At 40.9% G+C, this 19682-nt stretch overlaps 1 protein-coding gene across 1 annotated transcript; it reads left to right on the top strand.

Moving 5' to 3' along the window:
* The first annotated feature begins 1918 nt into the window (after window positions 1-1918).
* On the top strand, window positions 1919-18023 carry LOC116041392 (epoxide hydrolase 2, cytoplasmic). The gene is made up of 18 exons (XM_031287285.2): window positions 1919-2256; window positions 3602-3680; window positions 3793-3955; window positions 6249-6439; window positions 8127-8249; window positions 8670-8741; window positions 9974-10069; window positions 10181-10259; window positions 11489-11523; window positions 12374-12400; window positions 13642-13727; window positions 13851-13962; window positions 14675-14749; window positions 15074-15116; window positions 15201-15303; window positions 15493-15562; window positions 17516-17596; window positions 17814-18023. The coding sequence occupies exons 1-18, from the start codon at window positions 2147-2149 to the stop codon at window positions 17958-17960; spliced, it is 1692 nt and encodes a 563-aa protein (XP_031143145.1). The 5' UTR covers window positions 1919-2146; the 3' UTR covers window positions 17961-18023.
* Window positions 18024-19682: the final 1659 nt, after the last annotated feature.

The following is a 19682-nucleotide window of genomic DNA, read 5'->3' on the forward strand; positions in this document are numbered from 1 at the left end:
ACTGCTGTTCATATTGTTGTTAGAAGTTTGATGAATATATTATGGCAGTTGTTGAGATAATTAGAAAAGGCTGATAAAATTTCAAACGTGTTTTAAATGAAGTCTGTTACTAAGGGCAATACACACAACGCTGTACATTTCTATAGTTGACCAATGCACCTTGAATTATTTTAGTTGATTCATTTATTTTTTTTTAATTCTTTAACAATAAGGATCATGTTTGTTCCACTTCCATGTGCATGGTATTTGGCATTCTTAGCACATCATTTGTGTTGTCCAGTAAAATGAGACTATAATTTGGGAGGATTGTACAATTTAAAGAACATATCCTAATTGTACAATCCTCCCAAATTATAGTCTTAGTTCACTGGACCAGTAACTATCTAGTGATGTAGGCTACTGTACATTCATGTTACAACAGGGAGAGGACACCTCAATGGTTTTTGACCTTATATTTAGCTGGTGGGGGAGATAACTGATGAATATACTCTGTTCCATTCATGTTTACAGTGTGCATGGAATTTATCACTTAATTATCTTTATAGTTTCTAGATTTTAGAGTCCAATTTCTTCAGTGTCTTTATTTTCTATGTCCACAAGGGAGCAAGGAATATAATATGTAGAGAAGGAAACTCGTCCTCTATAAAAAATTTTTTTTTTTAAAAACGCGAGAAAAAGAGTGGCAGATAATAGTGGACAGACTGAATGATAGTCTAAAAATATACATGTATGAACTACTGCTCTTAACTGAAACCATTCACTGAGTCCCTGTCATCTGCAAAAACGAACAGTTGTACACTTTGCATTAAAAGCGAGCAGTGGAAGTTAATATGACTTAGGAAATTTATATTTTAGCCCATGAGAGAGAGGGAGGAACAGAGTGAAAGAGATATTTACGCATCATATTCGAGCATTGTAGAAAATTGATCTTCATGGTAAATTTCCTGAGTAACATTATCTTCTGCTTACTTTTAAGGCAAAGAGTACAACTGTTAATTTGTGCAAATGATTAGTAGCCTAATCCTTGAATGGAATGATTATGACGGTTTCAATTCAGAGCAGTGGTCAGTTAATGTATATGTTTAGGCTGCTTACGTTTCAGTCATTCAGTCGGTCCGTGATCGTCTGCTACGCTTTCTCTGTTTCATTACAGCGCCGTGTTTTTTTTCTTTTTATACAAATAATGTGTTTCACGTCATCATACTTCCACAAAAAGCTGCTGCTCACTCTGTATAAAGTATGAACAATGCGTATTCTCCATTTTGGCATCAGTAAATCTGTGATCAACCTCGCGGTCTTTTGAGGAAAGCCGTGGACGCGCATCTATCTGAATTACTTCAGCCTGGCTCAACCTAGTCGCTCCTCCTCAGCCTGGCTTGGCCTTCGTGAAACGCACCAAGCCAGGATGCACAGATTAGACTAGGTCAAGCCTCGCTTTATCAGTTATCCTGGATTTATATATTCTGCTTTTGTGAAACAGGCCCCAGGAATAGCAGGGAACAGGAAAACCGAGGCAAACATGGGTAGACTAACACACAAAATCCAAAACCAGAAACACAGCGACCACCGGAGTACACTCCACAAGCAGCCTGCACAGTACAATGACCTAACAACAGACGGCGGAAACACAGAGACTAAATACACAAGTAAACGAGGGTTAACAAGGGGCAGGTGACACAAGGGCTGGGGAACAGGTGAAAGACATCAGCCAATTACAAAGGTGGGAAAACCAAAAGACAGGACGTAAAACAAGACAAGACAGAAAACCAGACTACCAAAATAAAACAGGAAACATACACAACCATAACAGGTGAAAAATCACATTGCAAACATTAAAAGGGGATGTTTTGAACTTTAACAAGCATTCTATTATTTTTGGTAAGATAAATTCCTGTTTTAAATATCGTCCATCATGAAACTTAGAGATATCTGCAGTCCACACAGAGGAGGGGTCCCTTTCATTCTTTTCTGACTCAACTGTGAGTGGACAGAGAAGTGGGCGGGCTCCTGTGTGAGTGTGTTCAGAGGGCAAAGTTTTCCCTCATGCACGAACAGAAGCTTTCTGTACCAGCTGCAGAGAAAACAAGTTCCTGTTGGGAGACAGAGGCAGAACAATCCAAGATAATTTCCCTCAGACTCAGAGGACATGGCTGAGAAGAAGAAGAAAGCCATTTTGTTTAACTTCTGGGGAGTTGCTGTCTCTTCCAGACCTCATGCAGTTTTCCATAAACTGGAGGAGTTACACAACCTACCAGGGTAAGGAGTGTTATCTTTGCACTGTAAAAAATGACCAGTCCAGATTGAATGAAAGGTATTATTTCTATAACAAACATCATGCATGCCACATTAAAACACATGAAATAATGAAATGATTTATCAAAGCAGGAACGTGACTGGAATACGTAGCTGTGGCAGAAGTTTTATAAATCTTTATTAAAATTAGAACAAGTCTGTTTTGTCAGTCAGTGAAATAATTCAGTATTTGACTTTAAACTGCTGTTACTCTTAAACACATCGTACAAATGAAAGGAAGTTTAGATGACAGGTGTTAAGCAGTTGTCTAAACTTGTTCCCAGGAAAGCAGGTTAAGCAATCTCTGCTTAGGTACAAATATGTTGTCCAGCAAGCTGAATTTAATCATCACCCTTATCTGATTTATAACAACCGACACAATCCCATTTCTATTCAGTACTGTCAATAAACTTAGTAGTAACAACCCGGCCCACACCAGTTTCCAGCTTTACAACAGAGGCTTTTTTCACTAACAAAGATCAAACTAATCACAAATGATATCACTGTGTCCCTCCCATCCTCCACTTCTTTCTCATATTGATCACAAAACTAGCAGACACCTTTTTCATTCCTTTAATCCCGTTAATTTAAAGGTCCTATGGCATGCTGCTTTTTGGATGCTTTTATATAGACTTTAGTGGTCCCCTGATACTGTATCTGGGGGGGGAGGAGAGATGTGTCACTTTTTCAGCCCTTCTGAGTTTGCAGGTATGTAATAAAAAGACTTAACCTTAACCCACAATCTCTAAACAATTACAGATTGATCTCTAATCTCTCCCTCATGTCCAAACAGAAAAGGTGGTTTCCAACCAACTCACTGCCCACCTATCCATTAATGACCTCCCACATGAGTTTGTCTGGTTTCAGACCCAAACACTCTCCTGAAACGACACTAACTAGGGGAACTAATGACCTACTAGTTGCAATGAACTCTGACCGTTTTTTCTGTCTTGCTGCTACTAGACTTTAGTGCTGCCTTTGACACTTTGGCCCACAACATCCTCCTGCAACGCCTCAAGAACCTCTTTGGTCTCAATGTGTCTGCACTTTCCTGGCTCAGTTCATACCTGAGTAATATAACACAAAGAGTTACATACCATAATACTATATCTTCCTGCTCTGATTAGCTTCCAAAAAATTTCTTCTTCAGACTAGTGGAAAGAAATATTTATTTTACTACACTTTGTCCGTTTGTGTCTGCTGACATCTGTTATACATCTTATTACATCTGTAATATTTCACCCTATTCACCGAATGTCTTGCCTTTTAATGTCTTCAAACTTATTGTTTGTCTCTCTGTGGGTTTCAGTGGTTTTCTGTCCAGTGTGGCGTCCCAGAAGGACAGTGCCATGATCCGGGCGGAGAGAGGCGAGATGACGCTTTCTCAGGTGGGTGAAGACACGTGCTACTTACTCCCAAAATAATCTACATTTGATTTTACTGATGTTGGCTGATTATGAAGTGTGTGTGTGTGTGTGTGTGTGTGTGTGTTGTGTGTAGATGATCCCAGCGCTCGAGGCAGAGTGTGTGAAAGAGGCCAAGGTCCAGGGTGTGACTCTGCCGACTGATTGGTCGGTCAGAGCCCTGCTGGAGGAACTCAGAGAGGCGATGACAGACGTCCAACAAGCCGTGCTGAAGACGGCTGCCAGTCTGCGTCACAGTGGTATGCACATTGATACATTTACATTTTCGGCCGACTGACAGAAGAGCTTCTCAGAAATAATGCTGTGAATTGTTATAGATTTATGGATGTACTTTTTATTTCACAAAGAACACACTACGGCAGTCAACACAATAAAGTGCTACTCTACAGACTCTAAAGTCAATGCGTTTTAAATGAACAGAACAAAATGTTAAAGAATGAATAGTAAAAGAGAAATAAAATATAACTGTATATTAGGGGTGTGCAAAAAAAAACCGATTCTTATTCGAATCGCGATTCAAGCTCTACCAATTCAAAATCGATTCATAGAATTCCAAAAATCGATTCATATTTAAAAAAAAAAATTCTAATTATTTTTTTTAATTTTTCTTTTTTGTCTACTGCAATCACATGGGAAAAGTAACTACATTTACATACTGTGAATCGTTTTTTGAATCGAGAATCATTTTTGAATCGAAAATCGATATTGAATCGAATCTTGAGCCTAAAAATCAATATCGAATCATGACATTTTCTGAATCGTGCACCCCTACTGTATATACCTAAAGCCATACATCCTAAAAAATAATTCCCAGCTAGTTTTTTTTCCTCACCAAAATTAAACTATTTAGCCACTTTCCCGTCTAGTTTCATATAATGCAAATATCTCCACGCTAGCTTTAAAACAGAGCGTCTTAAAGACAGAAATGTCGACAGAAATGTCGACAGAAATGTCGACAGAGATCTCCAGCGTTCCAGCACGTTTCTTAGGGTTAAAACATGTAAACAGAAAGCAGATTGTCTGACGTTGCTCTGCGGTGGAAAATCATGGATGTAGAACTTGAAGATACAGAAAATACTTTGGAGAAAGAACAACAATGATGAAAAGTAAGAGCAGGGATTTAATAGCTTGGAGCGACGACAAGGTGGATCTGTTACTGAAAGGTATGTAAGCCATCTAACCGATATGACTGTCCAGACTACAAAGCCACCCCGGAGTTTTCAAACCAAAACGGGGGCAGCAGTGTTTCCAAATGTCTCCATTTTAGGAGCTCGGAAACACCGCGGTAGTGTGAACGCAAGGCGTAAACGTAGCAAAAGATATTCATTTTTAATAGTGCTGTCAGTTAAACGCGTTATTAACGGAAACACATTTTTGCAACAACTAGTAATGTTAGAAAAACTACAACACTACACCGGATCTAGCTAGACTGGAAACATAACAACAGGCACGCTGCATACACTTGTTTGGGCTTTCGAGCCGGCCAAAGAGTAGTAGGCTAACGTTTCGTCGTTTTGAGTGGATGGCGAGCGCGAGACGCCGAAATGGATGCCGATAAGATTCTGAATGAAAAGTTTACTTTTAAAAAGTTGCCAAATGGTTCCATTGACAAGACCAAAGTGATCTGTTTGTTTTGTTGTTGTGAACTGAGCTATCATCACAGCACGTCCAGTCTGAAATACCACTTGATGGCCAAGCACACAGCTGATGCCAATTCTCCACCCCCCCTCGTCAAAGCCAGGCAACAAAAGCACAAAGCAGGCCGATCCACTTTTCCATGTTGATAAGAGCATTAAAATGAGAAAAAAAGAATTGGACAAAAAGAAATCTAGGGACATTTAGAATAGATAAAAATGTGTGATTAATTGCGAGTTAACTATGACATTAATGCAATTAATCGCGATTTAAATATTTTAATCGTTTGACAGCACTAGTTTTTATTTCTACCAAAATGTAGCAGTGTAGATGTAGCCTGACCGTACAGATCCACCTGGCCGTGTGACGCTTCTATCGTGCCGTGCTCCACTTTATTCCTATGGGTGACGTCAAGCGACTTTAACCCGCCCGCAAAGCATCCCGGGAAGGCGGCGCTGCATTTGAAAAAAATGCTGCGTGTCAAAAAAGCTGGCCGATGCCCATCTTTATGCAAATGAATCCGTTGAACGAGACGCGACTATCCAGTAGAAGTAGACAAAAATCTTTCAAACTGACCTTTGTCGATCTGAAATGAAGACCGATTCAGCAACTGTATGGCCTATTTCTCGCTTAAAATGTTTTCAGAAACACGTTTCGGTGAACTATTTTCGTAAAATACTAGATCGTATTCCGAACTGGCCGCCATAACTGTCGTTTTGAAATTCGGGAGTAAGCCAGACCCACGTGACGCGTTCGTCCGATCAGCTGCCGGTCAAGGGCGTGGAGCATCAACCATGGATGTATTACTGTACGTCACGCTTCAGTCGTGTTGCCAAAGTGGATCTGTACCGTGAGACTGACCAGATGAAGGCTGGCTTTTTGTTTCCATCCCATCAGGTTTACTGACAGCCGTGCTGGCCAATCACTGGCTAGATGACAGTGCTTCTGGAGACAATCACGCCCGCCTTCTCTCTCTGCTGGGCGGCCACTTTGACCTGGTCCTCCAGTCGTGTCGCTCGGGTCACAGGGTTCCCGAGCCCGCCATGTTCAGCTCTGCTCTGCAACACCTGGGAGTGACATCACAACAGGTAGACTGGAGACATTTCAATAACTTGGCCCCAAAAGAAGTAGAATAAAATGACTCAAACTTCCATTTAGTGGATGTCCCCAAAGTGTTGCATGATGGGACAATACTGTTGGAACTTGGTTTTCCTGTCTAGAAAAGAAAAGTGTCAGTGACCCTTGATCATTATTGAAGCACAACGGTGAAGAGGTTTAAACTGGATTTGTCAGTCCATGGTATGATCAGCTGATATTAGAGCGGCAAAGATTAATCGATTTGTTAGTTGTCAACGAAATTAATCGCCAACTATTTTGATAATCGATTTATTTGTTGGAGTCATATTTTTTTATGAAGAAAAAGTAAAACTTCTGTGATTCCAGCTTGTTAAATGTGAATATTGTTCTAGTTTCTTCTCTCTGCTGTGACAGTAAACTGATAATCTTTGAGTTGTGGACAAAACAAGACATTTGAGGACATCAACTTGGGCTTTTGGGAAACACTGATCCACAATTTTTCACCATTTTCTGACATTTTATAGATGAAACAACTACTCCATTCATCCAGGAAATAATCCACAGATTAAACAACTAAAATAATTGTTAGTTGCAACTCTATCTGATATTCCAATGCTAACCTTAAGGTCGTGACACACCAAGCCGATAATCGGCTGTTGGACAGTCTGGCGATTTCGGTGACTCGAGTCTGTTCGGTGTGTTCCGTGCCGTCGTCTGTCAGAGGGGCCGTTGGCCTTCATTTTAGCTGATTTGACTTGTTGAATCGGAAGGCGGGCACTACCGGCAGTCGGACACAAATGACCAATCTGATTGGTAGAGTGCTAACCCGGAAACGAGGAGCGGGATGAGCGTGACTAGAGTCTCTCAAAATCTGATGAAAATCTTTCAAACTGACCTTTGTTGATCTGAAATGAAGACAGATTCAGCAACTGCACGGCCTCTCGCTTAAAATGTTTTCAGAAACACGTTTCGGTGAACTATTTTAGTACAATATGAGAACGTATTCTGAACAAGCCGCCATGACAGTCTGGCTTTGAATTTCCGGAGGAACCAGACCCACGTGACGTGTTCATCCAATCAGCTGCCGGTTTTCATTTTTAGGCGACAATACAGATTAGCGCCACCTGCTGTTATAGAGACGTATTACGTCTCGTCGCTTTGGTGTATTCTGAGGCACTTTTTTGACCAACTCGGAGACACTGATCAGTCCAACTGCCTTTTCTGCCAACGGTCGGCCGTCTGGTTGGTGTGTCAGGGGCTTTAGACTAACCTTCTGTCTGTCGGCTTGTTATTGGCCGCATTATTGTGCCCTTGACACTGAAACAGGAAGCTGTCCCTGTTTAAATCTGCACACGTTTTGATGCTAAGCTTCCAGTTTGTGTTACTTATGACTGCTGATTTCTTCTCTTCTTATTCAGCTGTTGCTCAAAGGGATCTTTGTCTCTTTCTGCCCTTTGAGTTGTCAGTCTGGTTGAACCGTTGTATAGCGTTTTGATCTCCATGTACAAAAGCAAAACAACATCTATACGTAAAGAGGACTTTCTACAAACTAAAAAGCATTCCTCTCAGACATGTGACTGGAATGAAGCTTTGTGGCAGATTACTAACCTTTAAACGGTTCTGTATATACTGTAACTGTATATCATGGAACAGTTGAAAGGACAATCAGTACAGCACAGTGAGCCTGTCTTGTTTCAGGCGCTGTGGTTGGATGCAGATGTGGAAGGCGTGAAGGCAGCAGAGGGAGCGGGGATGAAGGCCATCTTGGTGGAAAATCTGTACGACGCTCTGAACCAACTGGCTGACTTTACTGGAGTTCAGGTGTGGACAAAAACAGTTTATCCTATACTTTTAAGAGGAAGGAAAAACAAGGACTGGACGGAAAACAAAAGAATTGTCTCCAAGAAATGACCTAATTTGAGTACAGCCTTGAATTAATACAATTTTAAAATAAACTGGGTACCAGTGCATATAAGCTAAAAAGAAAATAAATACAATGCTGCCTAAATCAAGTCATTATGCTACCTAAATCAAAGGTTTTATCCTCTGACAGCGATTGTGCAAACATGATGGTGTGTGGAGAATATCTGTGTGTGCATACTTAGATCTGTAAATGTGTATTCAGAGATTCTTTTACACATTTACAAATCTGATTACACAACTCTCCATGCACAGTTGCAAATAGTTCTGCTTCAGTAATGGCCTCATAGAAGCTCAGTGTTTGTGTGTGTTGTGTTTCAGGCTGTTGGAGCAGAGAGTCCTCTGCCGTCCTGCAGCCCCGCTGAAGTGTCTCATGGATACGTCACCATCAGGGTAGTCTTGCACTGCCAGATCTATCTCCACAGTGCTGTGGCTACACCACAGATGCATTCTGGGATGTAGGAGGAAAAAAAAACGCTCTGGGTTGTTTGCATTTCTTTAAACCGATCACAATCGTCATAAGCTCCGGACGCAGCGAGGGTGGCTCTGCATAACAGCTCAGGAAGGAACTTGTTTTGGTGGAACATTTGCAACCCCGCAAAAGAAAACGCCACATACAATAAATCAAGTAAACTGTTCACAGAATATAGTAAAGTGAGCTATTGAAATAGATACATGGTTGAACCTCATTGGCTCTTACCAGTTAGAGTTTAGATTCTCTGCCCGAGTCCGAAGTTAACCGATATTTTCTACCACTATCCTCGGGCCGGGCCGTTTTTTAATCATTACTTTACTAGCCTAATTGGGTGGGAAGAAAGCTATGCCTGGTAGGCCAGTGCGTCAGCATGCAGACCGTGGCGAAGGACAGTACTATTAATTAGGTGATGGAGACAAGAAAGTCTCCTATATGGTTCCACGGATTTGATTATGTTGCTGCCTTGATCTGTTACCCACACTATTCAGCTGAGAGAGCTAGGGTCGAGTTTTTTTTTTTTTTACGTTTCTTCATTCTGATCCATTTGTGATCCATTCCATTCTGAATAAACAAAAAACGCAGTTTACATGCTTCGTCCTTGTTGCATTATTCATTAAGATAATTCTAAACAGATTTCTGTAGTTCAAATAACTCTTAATTGTAGTTGAGAACGTCAGTTATAACGGCCCATGTATTAAAAAATTGTCGGGTTTAAATCTGGCTCGACCTCATAATTACAGTTCATGTGTCGGGCCGGTCCGGGCTCAGACATAACGTGCACGGGCTCGGGTAGGGTCGGGCTTGATTTTTTGGGCCCGATCTAAGCTCCATTACCAGTGTATCGTAAAAAGAATCTTAACAGTCATTCCCCAAAAGAACCAAGCAGGCCTGCCATGTTGCAAGATCCAAATTTCCTTCAAGACGTGACATTTTCAGCGTGTAGTGTAGCTTGCTAGCTCAAAGTTTGTTGTTGTCTCCCGAAGAGAAGGGGGTTTGAGAACGGCGACACACAGAGAGCGGAAAGGGAGGGACATCTGGGATGTCAGGCTTTATCCTGGAAATGTACTTGCATTGAGATTGAGTTCAAATGTTTCCTTGTGACATTAATAATGTGTGTGTGTGTGTGTGTGTGTGTGTGTGTGTGTGTCAGCCTGGCGTGAGGACTCATTTTGTTGAGATGGGCTCAGGTCCACCAGTACTGCTGTGTCACGGGTTCCCTGAGAGCTGGTACTCCTGGAGATACCAGGTAACATTATAACACGCTGCTAAAAACAAGCAGATACGAGGTTCATGCTCACCGTTTTTCTACCTGTCTGCTGAACGTCTGCCTGTCTGTCTGTCTGTCTCTGTCTGGTAGATCCCAGCCATGGCAGCTGCTGGCTTCAGGGTGTTGGCTCTGGACATGAAGGGTTATGGAGAGTCCACAGCGCCACCAGGTCAACTAACAATCAAAGAGCGCCGTCATAACTTATTACAAATAATCAAGGGATAAACACATGTATAATGAATACATACTGTAGGAACACATCAGTCATAATATTATTTATCTGATTTCCTGGGTTTTCATTTGTGTTTCAACTGTTTTTATATAGAAATGTATGTGTTTTTATGCTTGTATACTAGGGATGTAACGACACGCTCAGCTCACGATAGGATTCATGATTTTAAGTTCACAATAAGATTTTCTCAGGATTTCTTTAACAGAATGAACTGCAGACAAATGAGTGAAAAATATGTTTATTTACATAAACTGTGCAAAACAACAGATGTGCCCTCTCATCAAAAGTGAGACCGAAACTGTATTTTATCTTAAATAACAAAAAAAGAATTAGATTTTTAAAAACAAATCCCACATCAAAATAACTAAATAAAAAAAAATAATAAATAAATTAAACCTACATTGTGTAATTTCTTTAGTTGATTCTTGGCAAAAAAAAACTTTCACAAATATATACTCATTCATGTGTATTTACTTCCACTAACTAATCAAAGTATTCTCGTAAGTGTAGAATCTGACATTCGAGCGACTCGCTCAAATGACAGCAGCCATGTTGCGGCTCCCTACCTCCGCTTTTCGCCGTCTTACGCCTATTGGCACCGTGACGAATGCAAGGGGGAGATTACTCGCCAGGGAAGCGAAAAAGAGAATTAAAACGGAGTTTTAAAATTGGAGTGGCTAGAACAGCTGCGTGTAAACGATGGAGATACTAAGAGTTAATTTCGGGTTAGGCCACCGTAGGAGGAAGGGCTAGAAAGTAATATTCAGTTGGTTGTCCTATACAATTGCACTGCTAGATGGGAGAAATTCTTACACAATGTAGCTTTAAGGAGACGTAGTGACGTCTGAAGTCAAACAAGTGAAATCTAAAGTAGATAATGCCTAGGTTGCTGAAACATCGCGATTCATTTTTTTTTTATCTCAGGTGTTATCTTTACACATTGATATCCATTTTTAACCGATGCATCGTTACATCCCTAATGTGTATATATATATATATATATATATATATATATATATATATATATATATATATATATATATATATATATATATATATATATATATATATATATATAATAGAATAAATGTAGTTTTTTTTTAACAGTGTAGTACAAGTACTTCTCTGAAGGGTCGTATTGTTTCCCGTTGTTTCTCCATTAACAGACGCAGAGGAATATTCTCAGGAGCAGCTTTGCAAGGTACAAACTCCCCAACACACACTTCATTACATCTAATCACACAAATATTTAGAAGAAACCTTCTCTACATTTAAAAGGAAATGTGAAACATTTGAAATTATTGTTTTGAAGGTCCAATGTGTGGGAATTTCTCTCATCTAGCGTTGAGATCATATATCGCAATCAACTCTCTCGCGCCACGCAGTTCAAAGTATGTATTACAGCTACGGTAACCTTCACGCTTCAAAAAGCTGGTCTCTTGCTCTTTTCAATATCCTTTTTCTTTTTCTGGGCGAAGAAGAAGACTCCTGTTCCTGAAGTTTAGATTTTGAATACGTGTGGTCCTCCATGTTTCCTTCTTCAAACTTGCCGGGGCCGGGAAGCTACGATACCCATTAGCAGCATTAGCAGCACCTGTGAGTTTATCATGCGACAGCGAAAACGTGAAAGACGGAGCAGTGTGTCCTGTATGTCCCTTACCGGCTAACGTATTTCAAGATGGAGCATGAATATGGAGCGTCTACCCCAGTTCATGCAAATGCAAAAATGTAAAATTTCAAGTCAAAAGGAATACTTGGAATTGATGGTGGTGGTAAATATTCATGAAAAGGACAAGTTTGAGAACGGGCAACACCGATTTTGATAATGAACAACTAAACACGTTCCACACTGGACCTTTAAGAATAAACCATCTTCCACAGAAAGGCATACCATAGTTTTTTTGGTTAATACATTTAATTGTAATGTCACTAAATAGGCTGACTTGCTCCTGACATTAATGCAGCTGACTTTTCACAGTCAGACACATACTATTTAATTATGTTTACAGATATTCATATTAAATAACATTAAACATGCCGTCTTTCCCCAGGATTTAATCACATTTATGGACAAAATGGTAAGTAAATGACACATTGAACACACTAATTAATGTTAAATGATGAAAAGAGATTGAATTAAAGTGTGATTAGTGCAGAAACAGTGGCATTTATATACACTAACGCAGGTCAGGCTAAACCTACACTACTACGTTTTCACTTTTAGGCAGCGTTTTGAGACAAAAAAGAGTTTTAGCTCCAGTAGCAGAACTAATCTCCGTCCATATTAAAGCGCCCATATTATGCTCATTTTCAGGTTCATAATTGTATTTTGAGGTTGTACCAGAATAGGTTTATGTGGTTTAATTTTCAAAAAAACACAATAGTTTTGTTGTACTGCACATTGCTGCAGCTCCTCTTTTCACCCTGTGTGTTGAGCTCTCTGTTTTAGCTACAGAGTGAGGCATCTTACTTCTGTACCATCTTTGTTGGGAGTCACACATGCGCAGTAACTAGGTAAGGACCACTAGCTAGAAGCTAGCGCTGCTAGCGGTTAGCCACCTCGTTCTCAATGGCAAAACACCCTAATCTACAAAATAAATTGTATAGAACTACTTACATGTCCCTGTTCTGTAGGTATTCCACGCAAAGTTGGAAGTGCGCCCTCATTTAGAAGAAATCTCCCAGCTAATCCTGCCTTGTACTGACCGAAGTTGGAGAAACAGCTAGCTGATGTGGTATTAGCTAAAGTGGTTAGCACACACCAAATGTTTCAGACGATGACGTTTACGGCCCTGCCGATTTTTGACCAGCTCACTCGGAGACTGAAGGCAGGACACATTCAGAAACCGTATCTCACTCAAAACATCATGGATGTTTTGTTTTTTTTCAGTTTGTATGCATGTGGAAGCACCAGAGACACAAAATAGCACCCCAAATCCCAGAAAAAAGTGATTTTTGTCATAATATGGGCACTTTAACACGTCTAACAACACATATCAGATACGCATAAGACTGACTTCCAAAGGTCTCAGTTTGTGCCCGTTCAGACTACAACACAACCCCGGAGAGTTTTCAAACCAAACGGTCCGAGCCTCTAAAAATGTCTCCTTTTTAGAGGCTCGGAAACACTGCGGCAGTGTGGACGCGAGGCCTAAACGTAGCAAATGATGTTCGTTTTTAAACCAAAACGTAGTAGTGTAGAAGCAGCTTAAGTTTCTATGTATTTTTATGCAGTAAAAAAAATAAAACTTGCAGCAGATAGGTGGTCATCTCACTTATATTTGTTGTCCATGTTGCCTCTTCTCCGTCTCTTTTCCAGTCGATGCCACAGGTCACCCTGGTGGGTCATGACTGGGGCGGCTTCCTGGTGTGGACCATGGCTCAGTATTACCCTGAGAGAGTGAGGTGAACACACACACACACACACACACACACACACACACACACACACACACACACACACACAGATTCAGTTACACTCCCCAGATACGTTCTACTGTAGTAAACTGTGTGTTGTTGTGTGCGAAGGGCTGTAGCGTCTCTGAACACTCCTCTGTTCCCCGTGGATCCTGCTGTACATCCTGCAGAGAAACTGAAGGCTGTTCCCATATTTGATTACCAGCTCTACTTCCAAAAACCTGTAAGTCTGTCTGCGGCATGACATGCTATTTTTCATCCCCTTCCTGTCCAGTGAAAACCATGTATCTCCAGATGTGTTGATGATAAATGTTTGTGGTAAACTATTCTGGATCAACGGAAGTACATTTCCAAGATACTTGCCTGACATCCGGTGCATACCCAATGTTTTAAAAAGATTTTTAGGTCCTTCATTTTTTTTTTTTTTTTTTTTAAGATAATTTTTTGGGGCATTTTCGGCCTTTATTTTGAACAGGACAGCTGAATACATGAAAGGGGAGAGAGACATGCAGCAAAGGGCCGCAGGTCGGAGTCGAACCCTGGCCCGCTGCGTCGAGGAGTACACCTCTGTATATGGGCGCCTGCCCTACCAACTGAGCTATCCGGGCGCCCGGGGTCCTTCATTTTTTAACATATTTTTGAACAGTGACATTTTACACATTGCACTCTGAATACTTTTACTTTACGTACTTTAACTACATTAAGCTGATAATACTTACATACTTTTACTTAAGGTTTGAAATGCGGGACTTTTACTTGGAGTGGATTATTTATTAGTATTAGTACTTTCACTGCAGTAGAAGTACCAGCACGTTTAAAGTTCACTAACAACACATTATATCTAGTTTATTAATCCTATACACACATAAATGCTGTAAATGCATAAAGTATTTATAGTGTGTGTGTGTGTGTGTGTGTGTGTGTGTGTGTTGCAGGGCGTAGCAGAGGCCGAGCTGGAGAAAGACTTGGCGAGAACGTTCAAGATTTTATTTTTCAGCAGTGCTGAAGTGGTGAGGACGGACATGCACACAGAAACACGCACACACACAAGTTTGTGGCACTATCTTTGTGGGGACCCATCATTGACATAATGCATTCCCTAACCCCTTACCCTAACCTTAACCATCACAACTAAATGCCTAACCTTAACCCTTACCCTCACCCTAACCATAACCTAATTCTAATCCCTAATCCTACAACCAAGTCTTAACCCTCAAACAGCCCTTTAAATTTGTGTGTGCGCGCGCACACACACACACACACACACGCGTGCGCTAATGTATAGTATCAAGTCTACGGGGCCAAAACTTAACAAAAGCATGTTTCTGTCTCAGGGGAAGCGTCCTGCTATCAACACTGCAGGCGTCTGTGCTCGAGGTGAGACTCCATTTTCTTACTAAACATCAAAAAGTATAATAAGACACTTTAAAGAGCTCATTCAAAACGTCCCGTCTGTTACAGGTGGTCTGTTTGTGGGTCTGCCGGAGCAGATTCCCCGGGACTGCATGCTGACGGAGGCCGACCTGCAGTACTACGTCAGCCAGTACAAAGAGCGAGGCTTCAGGTCGCACACATTTAGCAGTATTCAAAACTCAACTGTCTTGATTAATAAGAAAAAAAAAGGTTTTGACCGACGAAGTTGAAATTTTGTCCCCAAAATGACTTCAGTTGACAGTTTCTATATCAGGATGGAGAATGCTGCTGATTGTGAATCAGCATTTTGATATTAAATAGATGTGACTTGACGTTTCAGGAGACCGTTGAACTGGTATCGAAACGGAGAGGCCAACTGGAGGTGGATGTGTTCTCGTCCCACTGGAAAGGTTCGTTACACAGCACAAACATTTGATTAAAACTGGGTGGTAAACCTGTTACAGTCATATAAACATGGCATAAAATGAAATGGGGAAAAAATGACATAAGCCCCTAATTTGCTTTGTTGTCCTTTTCCTGTTCTTTAAAACGTTTGAATGTGCATCAGACTTACATCAGGTTGTGTATGTCTGTGTTCCTGCAGCAGCTGGACGATGATTACCTTCTGACCCTAATTTACCAAAATGAAAACCATCTTCTGTCAAACACAGGGGCGGTGCGAGGGGACGGATTCTGGGGCTCAAGCCCCAAATGTTTTCTCAAAAGCCCTCTCAAAAGAATCTTTGAGGGTTTTAAAAAAGCTTCAACTATTGGTGTTTTTCCATTACATGGTACCTTTTTTAATTTTCCATTATGCCAACAGGTACTTTTTTTTAGTACCACCTCCGTCGTGGTTCCAAGCGAGCTGAGGCAATACCAAAAGGTGACGTGAAAACCTGCAGACTACTGATTGGTCGGAGAGAATCGTCACTAATCACTGCGTCATCATTGCTAGCGACAGACGGCGGTGTCCTTAACAAACCCGCCATTTTTAAATAGTTTAACGCGGTCGAGCTGAGCCGAGTCGAGCTGGTACCACGTAGTGGAAAAAAACGCCATATATGTCATTTCCCCTTATTCCCTCTGACTGGACCGGCAAATCATTGTAACAAAAGTTGTATTACTGAGGAAATATCGCCAATTTATTCTGTGAACTAAAAAAAACGTTTCAACATCATTTAAATGCTAAATTACTACGCTACCACAGTACGTATGCAACTTCAAAAATAAAAACATCAGACATTGTTTGCCTCTCTTTAGGCAGCAGGAGTGAAAATGAGTCATCCTGTTTTCAGAATGATGAAGACCATTGGAGAACATTCAACCCGTTCTCACTCCGAACTCGTAAAATACGGACGTTTGGACAGTGGCTGTCAGCGTCTGAAGCGACAAAAAAAGAGCCCTTCAGCGTGTTTGTAGAACGTACCGAGGAGAGCAGCAGCTAGCTTTAGCGAGTAGTATGTAAGGACGAAATTCCGCGAAGACACAGGACTTTGACCCAGGAGACCGGGGTTCATGTCCCACGTGTGTCTTTAACCGTGCCGTTATTGCCGCGTGTCATGAAAGCCGCTTTCTTCATTAACCGGCCCGTTCTTCCTGCGAGTCACGGAAACGTAAGCCCACCCACGACCTTTCCCTAAACTCAAGCGTCCCGTTCTTTCTGCGTGTCAGGGAAACGTAAACCCACCCACGAGCCATTCCTTAACATAACTGCTTCAAAAGGGACGCCAGTAGTCCCGACCAAGCGCGTTATATGACGCTAAAGGAGACTTTTAGTGCCAATAACAACGACAAAGGCACCTGACCAAGCGTCCATATTTTACGAGATGGGAATGAGAATGTGTTGATACATAACAGCATGTTGGCTCTAAAATTGTGGCTTTCGCAATTTGTAAACAAGTTTGTTTAAAACTGTGATTTAAGTATAAAAAAAAATATATCATTTTTAAAAAAAAACTGTAAACTGTAAATTCCTACAGGGTACCTGTGGGGTCTTAAATGTATTATTCTTTAAAATGATTACATTTTGTTAAGGTAACGTTACTTAGGTAAATGTTTTTTTTTCTCGCGTTTAAAATCCACACTGATTTTCAATTACGTGGTGAAGTTGGCATTAAATTTCATCCTAGGTGGCGTTAAAAAAGGTTTTAATTTGAACTTGGGAGAATCCTGGAGGTACCCTGTCCTAAAAGAGCTGTAGTCATTGTAGTTTTTATCACACAACCAGGAGAAAATAGTGACTTTGTTGGGGACGATTTTACACGATTCTACATTGGTGAGTCAATTGAATTTTAAATGTTAGGTTTAACTGTGCGTGTGTGTGTGTGCGTGTGTGCGTGCGTGTGTGCGTGCATGCATGCTAGCTGCTGATGCCTGCTCTGATGGTGACGGCAGGTAAAGACCAGATTCTGCTGCCGGCCTTCTCCAAGGGGATGGAGGACTTGGTGAGAAAACGAAAAAGCAGCACAACAATCAGGCTACATCTGCACTACTACGTTCATTTTAAAGGCTCGGAAACTCCGCAGTTGTGAGGACGCGCGAGGCGTACACGTAGCAATAGATATTCATTTTAAAAACCAAAATGTAGTAGTGTAGATGTAGCTTCAGTCATTTCTTCCTGAAGACAGACTGATTGCAAATGTCTCCGTTTATGAACTGCAGATCCCGAACCTGAGCAGAGGACACATTGAGGAGTGTGGACACTGGACTCAGATGGACAAGCCAGCGGAGACAAACAGCATCCTGATATCATGGCTCAGAGAAACACTGAAGAAGGCTGGAGGCGCTACTCTGGCACCCAAACTGTGAAGGAGGGAAGATAAAGTCAGAAAAAATGATCAAGGAGCTCAAACTGAGCAGAATAAAAAATCTTGTGTGAAAAACTGAACAATAAATCACTTATATTAGTCGACTGAGAGAAAACTTATGCTCAAGGTTTCTGTTTCTGAAATGTGCTTCTCTCTGTTTTATATCATTCCAAATGTAATATTTAGCTGTTTTCAGATAAATAACGCACTCGATGATTTCACCTTTAGCTTTGGGAAATTATAAGGTATAATGTTCACTATTTTCTAACATTGTTTAGACTAAACCGTCAGTAAATCAGTTATCTAATTGCAGGGTAATTGATAATGAAAATAACAGTTATCAGTTGAGAAAGAAGGGATGAAACTTCAAAGATACAGTGCCAAGAAAAAGTATGGGAACCTTTTGGAATCTCATGGTTTTCTGAATAAATTTGACAAAAAATGTGATCTGATCTTCATCTAATTCAAGGGTACTGACAAACATAATGTGTCTAAAATAATAACACCATTTTTTTTTTTTTATCTTTTATGTCTTTATTGAGAACAACCAAAAAAAACATAGTGCTTGTGGAAAAAGTATGTGAACCCTTGAGTTAATGACCTCAAAAAAGCTAAATGGAGTCAGGTTTTAGCACACCTGGAGTCCGTTAAGATAATGAGTTTGGAGGTGTGGACTACAGTTACTTTGACTGATAAAAACCCCTCAAACTTTTGGAGTTTGCTCTGCACGAGAAGAACACGCTTATGTGAGCCATGCCTCGCCAAAAAGAGCTTTCAGAAGATCTACGATGAAGAATTGTTGATTTACATAAAGCTGGCAAGGGTTACAAAGTTATTTCAAAGACCGGTCTACAGTTAGGCAAACAATCTACAAATGGAGACACTTTGGGACTGTTGCTACTCTACCAAGAAGTGGGTGCCCAGTCAAAATGACACCAAGAGCACAACGAAGACTCATCAATGAGGTCAAGAAAAAATCCCGAATGACAGCCAAAGATTTGAAGGCATCATTGGAACTGGCTAACATCTCTGTTCATGATGCGGTATTGGCAAAATGTTTTGTGGACTGATGAAACGAAGATTGAACTATTTGGAAATACCACACAGCACTACACCTGGCGTAGAAACCTCATGATTTGGGCCTGCTTTGCTGCATCAGGGCCTGGCCAGCTTGGAATCATTGAGGGGAAGATGAATTCCCAAGTATATCAGACAATTCTTCAGGATAATGTGAGAATGCCTGTACGTCAGCTAAAACTGTAGAAGGTGGGTGATGCAACAGGACGACCCAAAACACCGGAGCAAGTCCACAACAGAATGGCTTCAGAAAAACAAAATCCACCTAGTCAGAGCCCAGACCTCAACCCAATAGAGATGCTATGGATTGACTTGAATAGGGCCATACACGTGAGATGTCCAAAGAATATGACTGAGCTAAAGCAAGTCTGCCAGGAAGACTGGGCTAAAATTCCTCCTCAACGATGTGCAGGTCTGATCCACAGCTACAGGATGCGCCTGGTTGAGGTTATTGTTGCCAAGGGGGGGTCAACCAGTTATTAATTCTTCCACTGCCATTTTTGAATGTTGAATGAGTGTGTTCAATAAAGACATGAAAGGTCAGAATTTGTTTGTGTTATTATTTTAGACACATTGTTTGTCAATACCCTTGACTTAGATGATCAGATCACATTTTATGACATGATTTACTCAGAAAACCATGAGA

The sequence above is a fragment of the Sander lucioperca genome, chromosome 14 (assembly GCF_008315115.2).
Source record: "Sander lucioperca isolate FBNREF2018 chromosome 14, SLUC_FBN_1.2, whole genome shotgun sequence".
In the NCBI taxonomy this organism is placed as follows: Eukaryota; Metazoa; Chordata; class Actinopteri; order Perciformes; family Percidae; genus Sander; species Sander lucioperca.